The following is a 12,181-nucleotide window of genomic DNA, read 5'->3' as shown; positions in this document are numbered from 1 at the left end:
TACCAACTTACGTGTTCTTAAACTTGTTCGGTAAAGGTACCTAAAGAAGTCGTAAGTTACTTCACGGTTCGACAGCGTATCAGGCACATAAGGTTGAAACAAAAATCTGGAGCCCAGGTCTAAAAGGTTGTAGTGGCACGAGCTTTTTTATTTGTTCTTGCAGATGCTAATTTCTATAAATGGGGATTATCCAACAAGTAATATCCAAATGCAGTAGGACCAATTTACGGGCCAAATGTAGTTTTTAATAATAACAGTAATTTCTCGAAGAAACTCGAATTGGTTCGGAAATACTTTCGTAGACAGCTGGTTCCTCATGCAAAAACTGCCTTAAGAAACATTCAGCAGTTGTGGAACAATGGACGTCATGGTGATGTTTCGTATACTGCCTCGACGTCCGATAATGAAACTCAGCTACAGGTATTAATCCGATCAACTCTTCTGAAAACTTTCCATGGTAAATCTGATTGAAGTGTGTTAAGCTAAAAACAGAGGCTATGTAAAAGTATGTTCTTTTTAACCAACATGAGACATTAATAATTAAAAGAAACACTGTCAATATAGTACTTTATTTCTCACAATGTTATAATTTAATGTGTTGGATGGCATTACAGATATTTTATGCCTAAACCACAAACACAAATAAATTAAAAACAAAAGCTAGCAAGTCAGTAGCTACATTTCTAAGGTAATATTTACATTATATAGAAAGTAAAATTATACCTAAATACAACTTAATTAAAGATCACACTCTTAGGGAAAATAGCGACTTACAAATTTAACAGTCCCTAAATGGATCTACAATATTTGATAAACTCATACTAACACTTTACACATTATGAAACATGAATAGTAGTTTTTATGTTTCATTCACAAAATCATTTATAAAAGTGATCATGTGCTTTATCAGTTTCGTAACGTTGTTAAATATTTAACATTTAATAAAAGCAACTCATTGAACATAACAAAAAATAAATATGAATGGATTCACAAGACAAAATATTGATATATAGGATATTCCACTTTAATCATTATTATATACGAACTTCTCTGGAATTCTACAATTACACAAATACAGAGTACAAAATAAATCATATAGTGAGTGTAATAACTATTTGCAAATTGTGAATACAAAAAATTAGTATAGTCTAGTTGTAAAACATCAATATTATGAAAAATTTACAAGAGGCATTCATTATATTCTCTGATGATATTTCCAAAACAAAGATTTTCTGATTATATTGCAGTAATATCTATTATATTTGTATTATAAGACAAATATGCCATAACTACAATATGCAGACAATAGTTTCCATTTTTTTATATTTTTTTTAACCCTCGAACATTGCTTCCAGTCACTATGACAATAATTACATATTTAAAAACCTTAGTAATCCTTATAATGGGTACCGCTCAATCAATTTTAACTGTTGAATAGATCTTACGTACAAATAAGCTTGTGCCTAAATAACCAACTGTACCACAAATCATTCCTAAGGCCATACTAAATAATGCCATGTATCCAAAATAAAATGCTGTTTGGAATAAACCATACATCTTTGTTTTAAATAGGAAGTAATAAAATGAGTACAGGTAGACATAGAGAGCAGTGCTTCCAGCCGAGAGAAAACTTGTCCATTGCCAGCGATAGTCTTCAGCATTTAAAAGGAAGTAAGTACAAACAATGGTCACACATACTGTTACAATCATCAATATCAAAAATACCAATAACATAAACCCATAAACATAATAAATTTTATATGCCCAAAATGATGTGAAAATAAAATACATCTCAATAAATATAGAGCCAAAAGGTAATATTCCTCCCATAATAATGATAATAAATGGTTCCATGAACCACTTCTTTTCAGGGATTGGCCTGGGTACAGCATTTATTCTACAAGGATAATCTGGTTGGCCAGCTAAATTTCGTCCAAGGACAGTGCCTACCAATGTTAGTGGCAAAATAACAAAAGTACATATTGACATTACTTCAATCATGCTACCAAAAGGAAGAGCTCTAGAAGCATGGTAATACATAGCAATAAAGTTAATGCAAAATGCTGTGCCACAAACTAGTACTGGTAACAAGAAAGCAGACAATAACATCTGTTTAATCCAAAGTCTTCCTCCCATTCTGGCATACAAGGACCCTCCGAAATATCCATTTACAGGTGATGATAATGTGTAAATAAATATGGCAGTTGACAATAAAGACCCTCTTTCAGTATAGAGTTCTCCAAATATAGTAAAAATAATAACAGCTAAAGTGACAACTGTTAGTTGATAACCTGCACCAATTAGAGCTGAAAACATAGCTAAATGAGGAACAGGTCTAAAAACATCTCCATGCACCTGTTTCCATCCATACTCATCACCCAAATCTTTTTCCAAGTCATCAAGGTCATCATCTTTAGAATACCTTGCATAATCTTTTCTTAGAGTTCTCATAAGGATCATGGATACAAGACCAACTAAAAATATGACCATCATAAAACTGTTAAAAATACTGAACCAGTGAATTCTATGTTGAAAGAAGTTAGGATCCAAATATTTATCGAAACGATCTTCAAACTTAATACTACTTGGTTTCCAATTAACTTCATATGTAAATGGAATTTTAGCTCCTAATGCCAGTTTTTCTTTGTTTTCTGCTGTTAGATTTACTTCAACTATTCTGTTGCCATTGTAGCCTATATCAAATTTCTTATGAGTCCAGATATAGTAATTGTCACCATCGATTTCTCCAACGATTCCCCATATAGGCAAGTCATCCACGTACATTTGGTACCAATAGTGATTTTTGACTGCATAAACTAGGGCTTTGTATGCTTGTTCATCTAGTTCAGTTGCACAAAATTGCTGTGCTGGAACATTATCCCTGTAAGTAATGTCGAGTCCGCTAAACTCTAATTCTACACCTTGTAGAGCTTCTGATAATGTCTCGTGGTAATGGCCAATGGTAACTTTTGTCCCGACACAAAACGGTAGAGAGAAATAAGCATAAGTCTCTTGACGATTGTGATACGGGCCAACAGTGTTCATCCATAGCACAACTTGCTCCCCTTGCTTATAAGTATGAGTATGTTCATCACAATAAACTAAGGAACACAACAATATTAAAATGTAAAGATATTTCATTATTACGTCTAGTTTAATACCTCATATGAATAAACACAACACGTATGTAAAAGCCGATGCCAGACATTTCATAATTCCTTTTACCTTTTCTGTCCGCTGTCAATTTAACACAGAGCACAGTCAGCAATCACTTCCTCCAGTCACGCTATTCGCTATGGACATATTCCAGGGATAAAGACGACAAAAGACACCTTAGATGATTCATATCGATGGGACCACAAAAGGTAAAAAGTAAGAGTGGACATCTAGCTATTGACTTTACACGGTATATGATTTGTATAGGCGAAACCCCAAATTCACACTTGTGTTTTTTTTGTTTCGTGGTGGTAAACTCTTCGTCGTTTATTATTGATGCTTTTAAGAATTAAATAACATGTAATTAAACAAGTTCCATCTTAGTTCGATTCAAAGATACTTTATTTCTCAAAGAATCACATCCACTTAGCGAGAAAATTTAGATTATGTTAGTTATGCACACCGTGTTATGAAATTATTTGAAAATAAGCTATATAAAATAAAAATATTTGTTTCTAACAATATGTACAATATTTTTTACAAAAGTGCAGGTAGATCGCATAGATATTACAGCAAGGCATTATGTGAATATTGAAAAGTAATAATTTCTGAGATGGTCTTTTACAGATATAAATAAATGCCCTTTTAGGGCCTTTTAAATATTTTGTAATTATATTTTAATTTAATTTACAAGTACTACTCCCACCTATAGACAGGGGCTCCCCAATACTATTTCCTTTCTTTTGGCCGCATCCATCGGCTCCTAAGGCTGAGAAGTTATATATATTCTTAGCGGTCGAATTAACTTTGTTAGCGTCTTTCAGGGTTTGACGTGAACGCAGTGATTTATAGCCATAGAATGTAGGTATCGCTACACAAATATCATTCAAGAGAAGAATTTACTACTACCTTAAAGGCTGGCATTGCACTTACAATCCTCCTGGTACGGCTGTCGAGACTTTTTTGTCTAAAAATATCCTTATCTTTAGGAGATACAGATGAATTAGACTTTTTACTTTCAACCTCTCTCTTCTACTTATTTGTTTAAATATTATGGCAAAAGTTTCAACTTTATGCCAGTTTCAAGTAAAAGGTTGGGAAAAAATAAATAAATACATAAAAAGGAAACAAAGGGATAAACTTTCTCCTACTTTCTTGTTGACACAATGCGGTTGATATGTATTTGTCAAATATGTCAAAACTACTACGCATCAAAAAAAAAATTACCAAGTACCAACCACTACAAAATTAAAACCCAACGAGTCCTAATTGCAATTTTAGGTTATGTTTACATTTGTATTTCCAATTTATATTAAATAAAAAAAATGGAATTAGACAGCGAATTACCTACTTGCATTCAGGCTAAGTTTAAGTCTGAAACTGGAGAGGAAATTGGAAGTCCATTGGACTTACCTTTAAATATAACAAAAGATCAACTAACTCTTATTTGTAATGCACTTCTACAAGAGGTGAAAATATTTTTTTGGAACATTTTAGGACGAGGACTTAACAAGTTATATGTTAAATTCTCGTCTTTAACAAATAAATATATTTTAGGAAGAGAAACCATTTTTATTTTTCGTCAATGATACAGAAATAACCTCAAATCTAAAGGAATCTCTTGATATTGAAAAGTTAAATTCGGAACAAGTCATTGAAATTATATACCAAGAACAAGCTGTCTTTAGAGTAAGGCCAGTTACAAGATGTACAAGGTAATAATATAAAATACCAATATGAATTTTATCCCATATTCTACACCTAATAAAACAAATTTAATAGTTCTATTCCAGGTCATGCAGAAGCAGTAATTTCTACATGTTTTAGCCCTTCTGGTAACAATTTAGCTAGTGGATCAGGTGACACCACAGTCAGATTTTGGGATATAAATACTCAAACTCCTTTACATGTGTGTAAAGGTTAGTAAACATATTTCAAATGCTAATTCTCAGTAATAAAAGTGTTACAACTTACCCATTATATCTTTTAAGGCCACAACAACTGGGTACTCTGTATAAGTTGGTCTCCAGACGGCACAAAACTAGCATCTGCATGTAAACAAGGTCGAATTATATTATGGGATCCAGTTTCGGGCAATCAAGTTGGAAAGACCATGATAGGACACAAACAGTGGATTACATCTTTAGCATGGGAACCATACTTGAGGTATGTACACTATTTAATTCACAAAAGATAATGTGTACCATTTTAGAATCAATATAGCTACAATTTTTAATCAACCCAGTATTAATTGAATTTTTTCTTGTAGTAATCCTGACAGTCAGAAATTGGCAAGTTCTTCAAAAGATGGTGATGTTAGAATATGGGATACTGTAACAGGGCATACAATACTTAGTTTGACTGGACACTCTAAAGCTGTAACATGTGTCAAATGGGGAGGGACTGGTCTTATTTATACAGCATCGCAGGATAGAACTATTAAGGTTGTGTATATTGCATATCTTGAATTTATGTAAAACATTTGTTTTTCTGAGCTCTGTTGGCCTAGTGGTTTCAGCAACTCTCATCTAAAGAAATAAAGAAATACTGTTTTTTATTATTTGTTATTTCTGTGCTAAAAAGTTGGCCAATATAAATTATTTTAGGTCTGGAGGGCTGAAGATGGAATTTTGTGCAGAACCTTAGAGGGGCATGCTCATTGGGTGAACACTATGGCTTTAAGTACAGACTATATTTTACGCACGGGCCCATTTCACCCCATACTTGATAGGAATTCTCCTTCTCATGACAGTAAGTTTTAGTATGATCTTGTTTAAACAGTATGTTCTAATAGTAGAAAAATAAGAAACATAACTTTTGTATATAAAACAAAATATGGTTACTAAGTGTAAATTAATTGCAGAAAAAATTCTTCAACAAAGAGCCTTGAAGAGATATCAAGAAACATGCAAAAGTGAAACTGAGCGACTAGTCTCTGGATCTGATGATTTTACTCTATTTCTTTGGTTACCTGAAAAGGAAAAACGTCCATTAGCTAGAATGACAGGACACCAACAACTTATTAATGATGTAAAATTTTCTCCTGACTCCAGGTTAGCTTAATCAGAGCTTATCAATGTGATTATTTATATTTAACACTATCTTTTACTATTACTTACTTTCATATAGGATCATAGCATCAGCCTCTTTTGATAAATCTGTAAAACTGTGGGAAGCAGCAACTGGCAAATTTTTAACAACCCTGCGAGGACATGTACAAGCTGTTTACATGGTGGCCTGGTCTGCAGACTCCAGGCTTCTCTTAAGCTCCAGTGCAGATTCTACACTTAAAGGTAATAAAGTCATAAATTGTATGATTAAGAAATCAGAACAAAAACACAACCACAATTATTAATTGTGTTTGTCTTTCGGTCAGCAATACAATTACTGACTAAACATTGTAAGATTGCTAGTAGTTTAAATAGTGGAATTAATCTTTATTTTAGTTTGGAATATGAAAACAAAAAAACTCGAGTTGGACCTTCCTGGACATGCTGATGAAGTTTTTGCTGTAGATTGGTCACCAGATGGTGCCTATGTTGCATCTGGTGGAAAAGACAAAGTATTAAAACTGTAAGTATAAATTAGTAATTAATCTCTTTATAATATGTGGTAGCAAATCATGTCTTGCTCAACAAAAGGAACACACAATTCATTCAACATACTCCATATATGGAAATTGTATTTATCACTACAATACACTCCCAAGCAAAATTAGAGAATTATCACTGAATAAATTCAAAACTCTTGTTAAACGTAAATTAATCAACAAAGCTTTTTATACATTTGGCAATTATTTAAATTATCCTAATCCTTGGGATTGATATGCTCTAGTTCAAATATTTATGGCTGCTCTGCCTTACAATTTGTAAGACTTAAAACTTGGCAATTAAAAAGAGTGGTGGAGTTTCTTGCCAGTTCATATTTTCTGTTGACATTCACAAGTGTACCCTGGGTACCTATAAGTTATAAAAAAAACGTTATATTTGATTGATTTATTGAAACCTTGTAAAGAAAGATTATCAAGATTTTATATAGGTGCTTAAATATTATTTTGATATCAAATGACCATGCATCTTCTAGCTCAAATATAGTTTCATGTTAATAAATTCTATTTTTTTCTAAATAATGATCTAATGATTCTTAAATGGTAATTTTTCTATTAAAAATATTTTGCCTAAATGTTTAATATTGAATACAATTTTTTTTATTCTTGCAGGTGGCAACATTAAGAAAAATATAACTACAAGTTTTACTGTTATCATTTTATTGTAATAAAACCATTACATGTTATTATTTTATCTAATAAAACAATATAAATCACTTAATTTTAATGCTCTTTTTGACATTTGTTTTAATGCCCGAGGCTTCACCAGCATAACGGGTGACCTCAGTCCTTGGTTCTCGAATGGCACCCTTCCTCCTTATTTTAGCTTTTCTATACTTTAGTTTATGTTTCACTCTTGGATTTCTTTGTTCTTTCTTTCTATGTGGAGTTAGTCCTTTATTTTTAGCAATTTGATAGGTTATTTCTCGTTTCTCTCCTAATTCTTCCATGGTTACCTCTTGAGATGTGGATGGTTTGTTATTTTCAGCTTCCAAATCATCATTATCAGAGAAACCACTCTCATCTGACTCTGTTTGTTTGTTGGCCAAGTCATCAAAACCAGCACTAGATTTGAAGAAATCATTACCATCATAATCATTATCAGAAACACCAGTGTCTTCTCCATCATCTTTTTCAAGCTTATTTATTAGTTTGAGTTTCTTGAGTGGCTGTTCCAAGGACAGTTTTGTTGATTTCCGTTTCATATTTTCTTTCCTTACTACTAATTTGACTTTATTCTCAACAGCACTTATAATTTTATCAATTTGCGGTTTAATCACTTCCAAGTATATAGGTTCCATTTTATTTAACATCTGCCGATACTGGTAAAGCCTTTTTGTAACTGGATGATTTTGTATAGTAATACGCTGGCTTTTTAGAAGAACATAAAAACTTATATTAGTACAGTAGTTTAAAATAAGGTCATATTTAGTTTTAACAAATTTTGAAGCAGAGCACTCTGGCACTTTTCCTTGACTTACAAGTTTCAAAAGTGGCTGTAAATTATCTTTAGCGATAGAAAGCTTTGATTTATAGTCTTCAATAAGTCCTGCAAATTCTGGACTTTCTTTTTCAAGTAACTGCAGTTTTTGTCTTTTAGACATCTGACTCAAGTCATTCTTGATTACAGTTTCCTCATTTTCACTATAAGCTGGTTGCAATGGTGTTAAAAAATCTAACTTAAAATCATCTTCTTCTAACTGTTCTATAAGTCGTTTCTGTATATTTTTTGCTTCTTCTTCTTCCATAAGAGCTGCATCCTCATCATCTCCAAATCCACCATAATCTTCATCAACATAATCAGTAGAATAATAGGATCTCTTTTTCTTTCCCCAAGCTTTGGAATCTGGCAAATCATCATCAGACTTTTCTTGGCCTTCAACATCACTATCTGCCATTTCCAAATCGTTTTTTTCAGACTCATTTTCAGATTCTGAAAAACGATAAACTTCCTCTTCACTACTAGATTCACTGTCATGATGATGTTTTAGTTTCCCTAGAAGTTTATTTTCCTTTTCTGTATCTGATTCGGACACTTCATAGTTATCATCCAAATCAAACTTGGAGTTATTTACCCTGAAACAAAAACATTATCATTAATATTTTTCTTTCCTTAAAATAAAAGAAGATTAACACAAATTAAATTATAGGATTTAAAAAGATATATATAAAAAAATGATTATTGATCCGAACTCGCTAATGTGGCATATGCTCATAATACCATGAGGAAATTTTGCTGGGTCACGACGAAGAAATAAAACGAACTGGGTGTATATCACTCCGTAGAGACAGAAGAAATAAATTTTTTTCTAAATGGATATTGTACCTATGTATTGAAAATACGTACGTTATTTTGTCAGCCATTTCAAAGAAATATTTTCTTGAGTCACAAATACAACGATTTAAGGTTATTTTGTGAGTATAAAGAAACCATAACCAAAATTAATATTTTAATTATTTACCAATACATATTATCAATTCATTAATACGATAGAAATGACAAAATCAAAATTTGGAATAATGTTCTTATTAAGTATTAACTATTTAACTTCTACACTAACTAAGCGCCATGAAAATATTATTACCACAGATAAATCAGACTAGTTCTGATTCCTGTCTTCTGACCACAGATGAGGAATCTATTATAAAACTATATTTTTCTGCTATTTCTTGACGAGACACTTTTAAGTGGTGTCGTATGAAGAAATTGTCATTCTTAGTTGTTATTAGACAAACTTGGACGTAAGTCTTAACAGATCAGATGGCTACCCACAAGCACTTTGCGACAGGCGTGATTATCTGAGCGCGAATGGGAATTTTCAATATTACTATACTCTTTGTGTTTGCCATTAAAAAAATTATAGTCTGTAGTCTATACTAGTCAGTGATAAAAAAAATACCGGTAATTATTCATTAATCTATTCATTATAAGTACAAAATACAAATATTTAAAAAAATAATGTAAGATATAACTAATAACCTTGCTAAGGATTAAGGATTAAACCACAATGAACGTTGTATACATTTCAGTTACTATTTAAAATATTGTTTTTCATATAGAATTTCTTTATTGTTATTGTTTGGAAAATAATTAACATGTACAAGAAACCATTTTACATATGCCTTTTCATAGAATTTTTACTTTTACTCACTACGGCAAGTGCTAAAAATAACCAAAATCAAGTTCGACTTCAAAAACTTAACGATTGTCGCCGATGTCAGATTTTTAGCGACTCCTTTATACATTGGTTTGAGAAAACATCTCGTGGTAAATTTGATGGTGGAGATGTAGCTTGGGAAGAAACAAAACTAAAATCATATGCTCAGAGTGAGATAAGATTGGTAGAAATTCAGGAAAACCTTTGTTCAGAATTAAGTAGACATATGGATGAATGTTATTCAGTTGCTGAAGAAGCAGAATATTTAGTGGAGACATGGTGGTCAGAAGGAAATTATCAAATATCAGAATTTTATTCTTGGCTCTGTTTGGAAAACCTAAAGTCTTGTTGTCCTAAGCATCATTATGGTGCAGATTGTACCCCATGTCCTTTAGATAAAGATGGAAATATCTGTAGCAATCAAGGGACTTGTCATGGAGATAGCACTCGCAAAGGTAATGGAACCTGTATCTGTGATGCAGCTTTTACTGGTCAATTTTGTAATCATTGTGCTAGTAATTATTATAGAACTAAGGAAACTGAATGTATGCCCTGCCATAAATCATGCCAGGAATGTTATAGTTATGGTAGTAATATGTGTAAAGTATGTGCTGTTGGTTGGGAACTAATAACTGATAGTTGTACTGATATTGATGAATGCCAATTAGATACTGTGTGTAAAAATAACCAATATTGTATCAATAGTGAAGGTTCATTTTCTTGCAAATACTGTGATGCTTCTTGTTTTACTTGCATTGGTTCTGGTTCCTATAACTGTACAGCTTGTAGGCCAAATGAGGAACTATGGTCTGGTAAATGTATAGATAAAAAAATGGTGAATAATCTCTTATTAAATGCAGATAAAAGATTATTTATGTATAGTTTCTTAAATATTCTTATGTTTTTATTTTACCGAAGAACAAAAACTTTAGCAATTGGTATTAGTGTTTTAGTCTCAATTTTAATATTTAAACTAGAAACTGGGGCAGATATCACTATTAAGGATTCAATCACAAACCATATTGTGACATGGCTTTGAATTGAAACTTCATTCAAGCTTAGAAAATAATTCAAGTCAAAAGCATGTAAAAGGTGTATTAAAAATACATTTATTGTGAAAGGTTCATAACTACATTTTAGTATCAATTATATACAAAAATTAAATACAAAATCCAAATAATACAAACTATCTTATAAATATCCATACCGCAATAACAAAAATCTTTAATTGTTTATAGTATGGGTAACCAGGGCTGAAACTAATGCTTTGTTACATAAAATAAAAGATATTCAATTGCTTGGCTGCTTCATTGGCATTTCAATATTCATCACTGGTGTGTAAAGAGGTTAAAATATATGTTTTGTGGTATATAAATTAAATACATAAGGAGTTTCAAATGACTACTATGTCATTTGACTAATGTAGAACAATGTGGTAAAAAGAAATACATGAAATGCAATTTGCCTGACCTGTAATAATAAAGTAACATATTATAATGCTAACTTGTTACCGATGCCAAATAACTTGTGTTGTAATATAAATGTATAAATTATATTAAAATAGATTAAGGAAACAGCCACAATACACTGGACACCTTTAATATTAAGAATTATATGCTTTTACGATGTGAATAATGTTTTTTTCTTATTCAAGTTGTTTTGACCACTACAAAGTATTCCTTTCAATAATGTCCAGTGCAATATTATGTTTATACAAATACTGCAAAATCCTATAAAAGTGAAATACTACAGTCCTAGTATTACTTTGTGTAAAAGCTGTCAGAAAATAATGGTGACATTGATAAAGCTAGAATGGTAGGAAAGTACATTAATATCCTAAAAATCAATTAATATTACTACAGTTTGCATTTACGATATTTTAAAACTAGGTAGGCCTCTACATTGTGGTATACATTTTATATTAAGATAAAAAAGATGTTTTATATAATTTATGGCAATCACGTGATGTTTTAAAAATATATTTGTAGGTATCATGACAATTTTTAAAGGATTGTATTAATTAAAAATACTTTTTAACTAATAAAAGTGCCAATTTTAAGGACACAACAACAGTTGGGTGGTAAGATTTCAATTTTGTTCTTCACATGCTTAATGATGTTATAAATAATAATTATTAATTTAATAAACCTGTAATTACTGGATATTGTCAACATGAAATTATGTAAATTAAGATGCAGTAAACAAGGTCTTTGGTGATTGTAGAAAACATATTTGAAGTTCTTTGAACAAGTAAAAAACT

At 31.4% G+C, this 12,181-nt stretch overlaps 4 protein-coding genes across 5 annotated transcripts; 2 read left to right on the top strand and 2 right to left on the bottom strand.

Moving 5' to 3' along the window:
- Window positions 1-1,074: 1,074 nt before the first annotated feature.
- Window positions 1,075-3,255, bottom strand: LOC123710073 (transmembrane 9 superfamily member 3). The gene has a single exon (XM_045661760.1). It carries the CDS (start codon window positions 3,139-3,141, stop codon window positions 1,414-1,416), a length of 1,728 nt encoding a protein of 575 aa, XP_045517716.1. The 5' UTR covers window positions 3,142-3,255; the 3' UTR covers window positions 1,075-1,413.
- A 1,155-nt stretch (window positions 3,256-4,410) lies between these two features.
- Window positions 4,411-7,437, top strand: LOC123709936 (notchless protein homolog 1). Its single transcript, XM_045661562.1, has 10 exons — window positions 4,411-4,625; window positions 4,714-4,871; window positions 4,939-5,075; window positions 5,148-5,322; window positions 5,426-5,600; window positions 5,763-5,907; window positions 6,020-6,209; window positions 6,286-6,449; window positions 6,603-6,729; window positions 7,376-7,437. Exons 1-10 carry the CDS (start codon window positions 4,482-4,484, stop codon window positions 7,386-7,388), a joined length of 1,428 nt encoding a protein of 475 aa, XP_045517518.1. The 5' UTR covers window positions 4,411-4,481; the 3' UTR covers window positions 7,389-7,437.
- Window positions 7,413-9,428, bottom strand: LOC123709937 (something about silencing protein 10). Of its 2 annotated transcripts, none has more exons than XM_045661564.1 (2): window positions 9,349-9,428; window positions 7,413-8,839 (listed from the first exon to the last, which is right to left on the bottom strand). In XM_045661564.1, the coding sequence occupies exon 2, from the start codon at window positions 8,659-8,661 to the stop codon at window positions 7,477-7,479; it is 1,185 nt and encodes a 394-aa protein (XP_045517520.1). In that variant the 5' UTR covers window positions 8,662-8,839; window positions 9,349-9,428; the 3' UTR covers window positions 7,413-7,476. The 2 variants fall into 2 exon arrangements, with proteins under 2 accessions (XP_045517520.1, XP_045517519.1); XM_045661563.1 differs by lacking the exon at window positions 9,349-9,428 and adding an exon at window positions 9,111-9,341.
- Window positions 9,429-9,700: 272 nt separating this feature from the next.
- Window positions 9,701-12,147, top strand: LOC123710291 (cysteine-rich with EGF-like domain protein 2). Its single transcript, XM_045662095.1, has one exon. The coding sequence runs from the start codon at window positions 9,860-9,862 to the stop codon at window positions 10,958-10,960; it is 1,101 nt and encodes a 366-aa protein (XP_045518051.1). The 5' UTR covers window positions 9,701-9,859; the 3' UTR covers window positions 10,961-12,147.
- The last annotated feature ends 34 nt before the right edge of the window (window positions 12,148-12,181 follow it).

This window comes from Pieris brassicae, chromosome 5 (genome assembly GCF_905147105.1).
Source record: "Pieris brassicae chromosome 5, ilPieBrab1.1, whole genome shotgun sequence".
Taxonomy (NCBI): domain Eukaryota; kingdom Metazoa; phylum Arthropoda; class Insecta; order Lepidoptera; family Pieridae; genus Pieris; species Pieris brassicae.
This window is presented reverse-complemented; position numbering and strand designations above follow the sequence as displayed.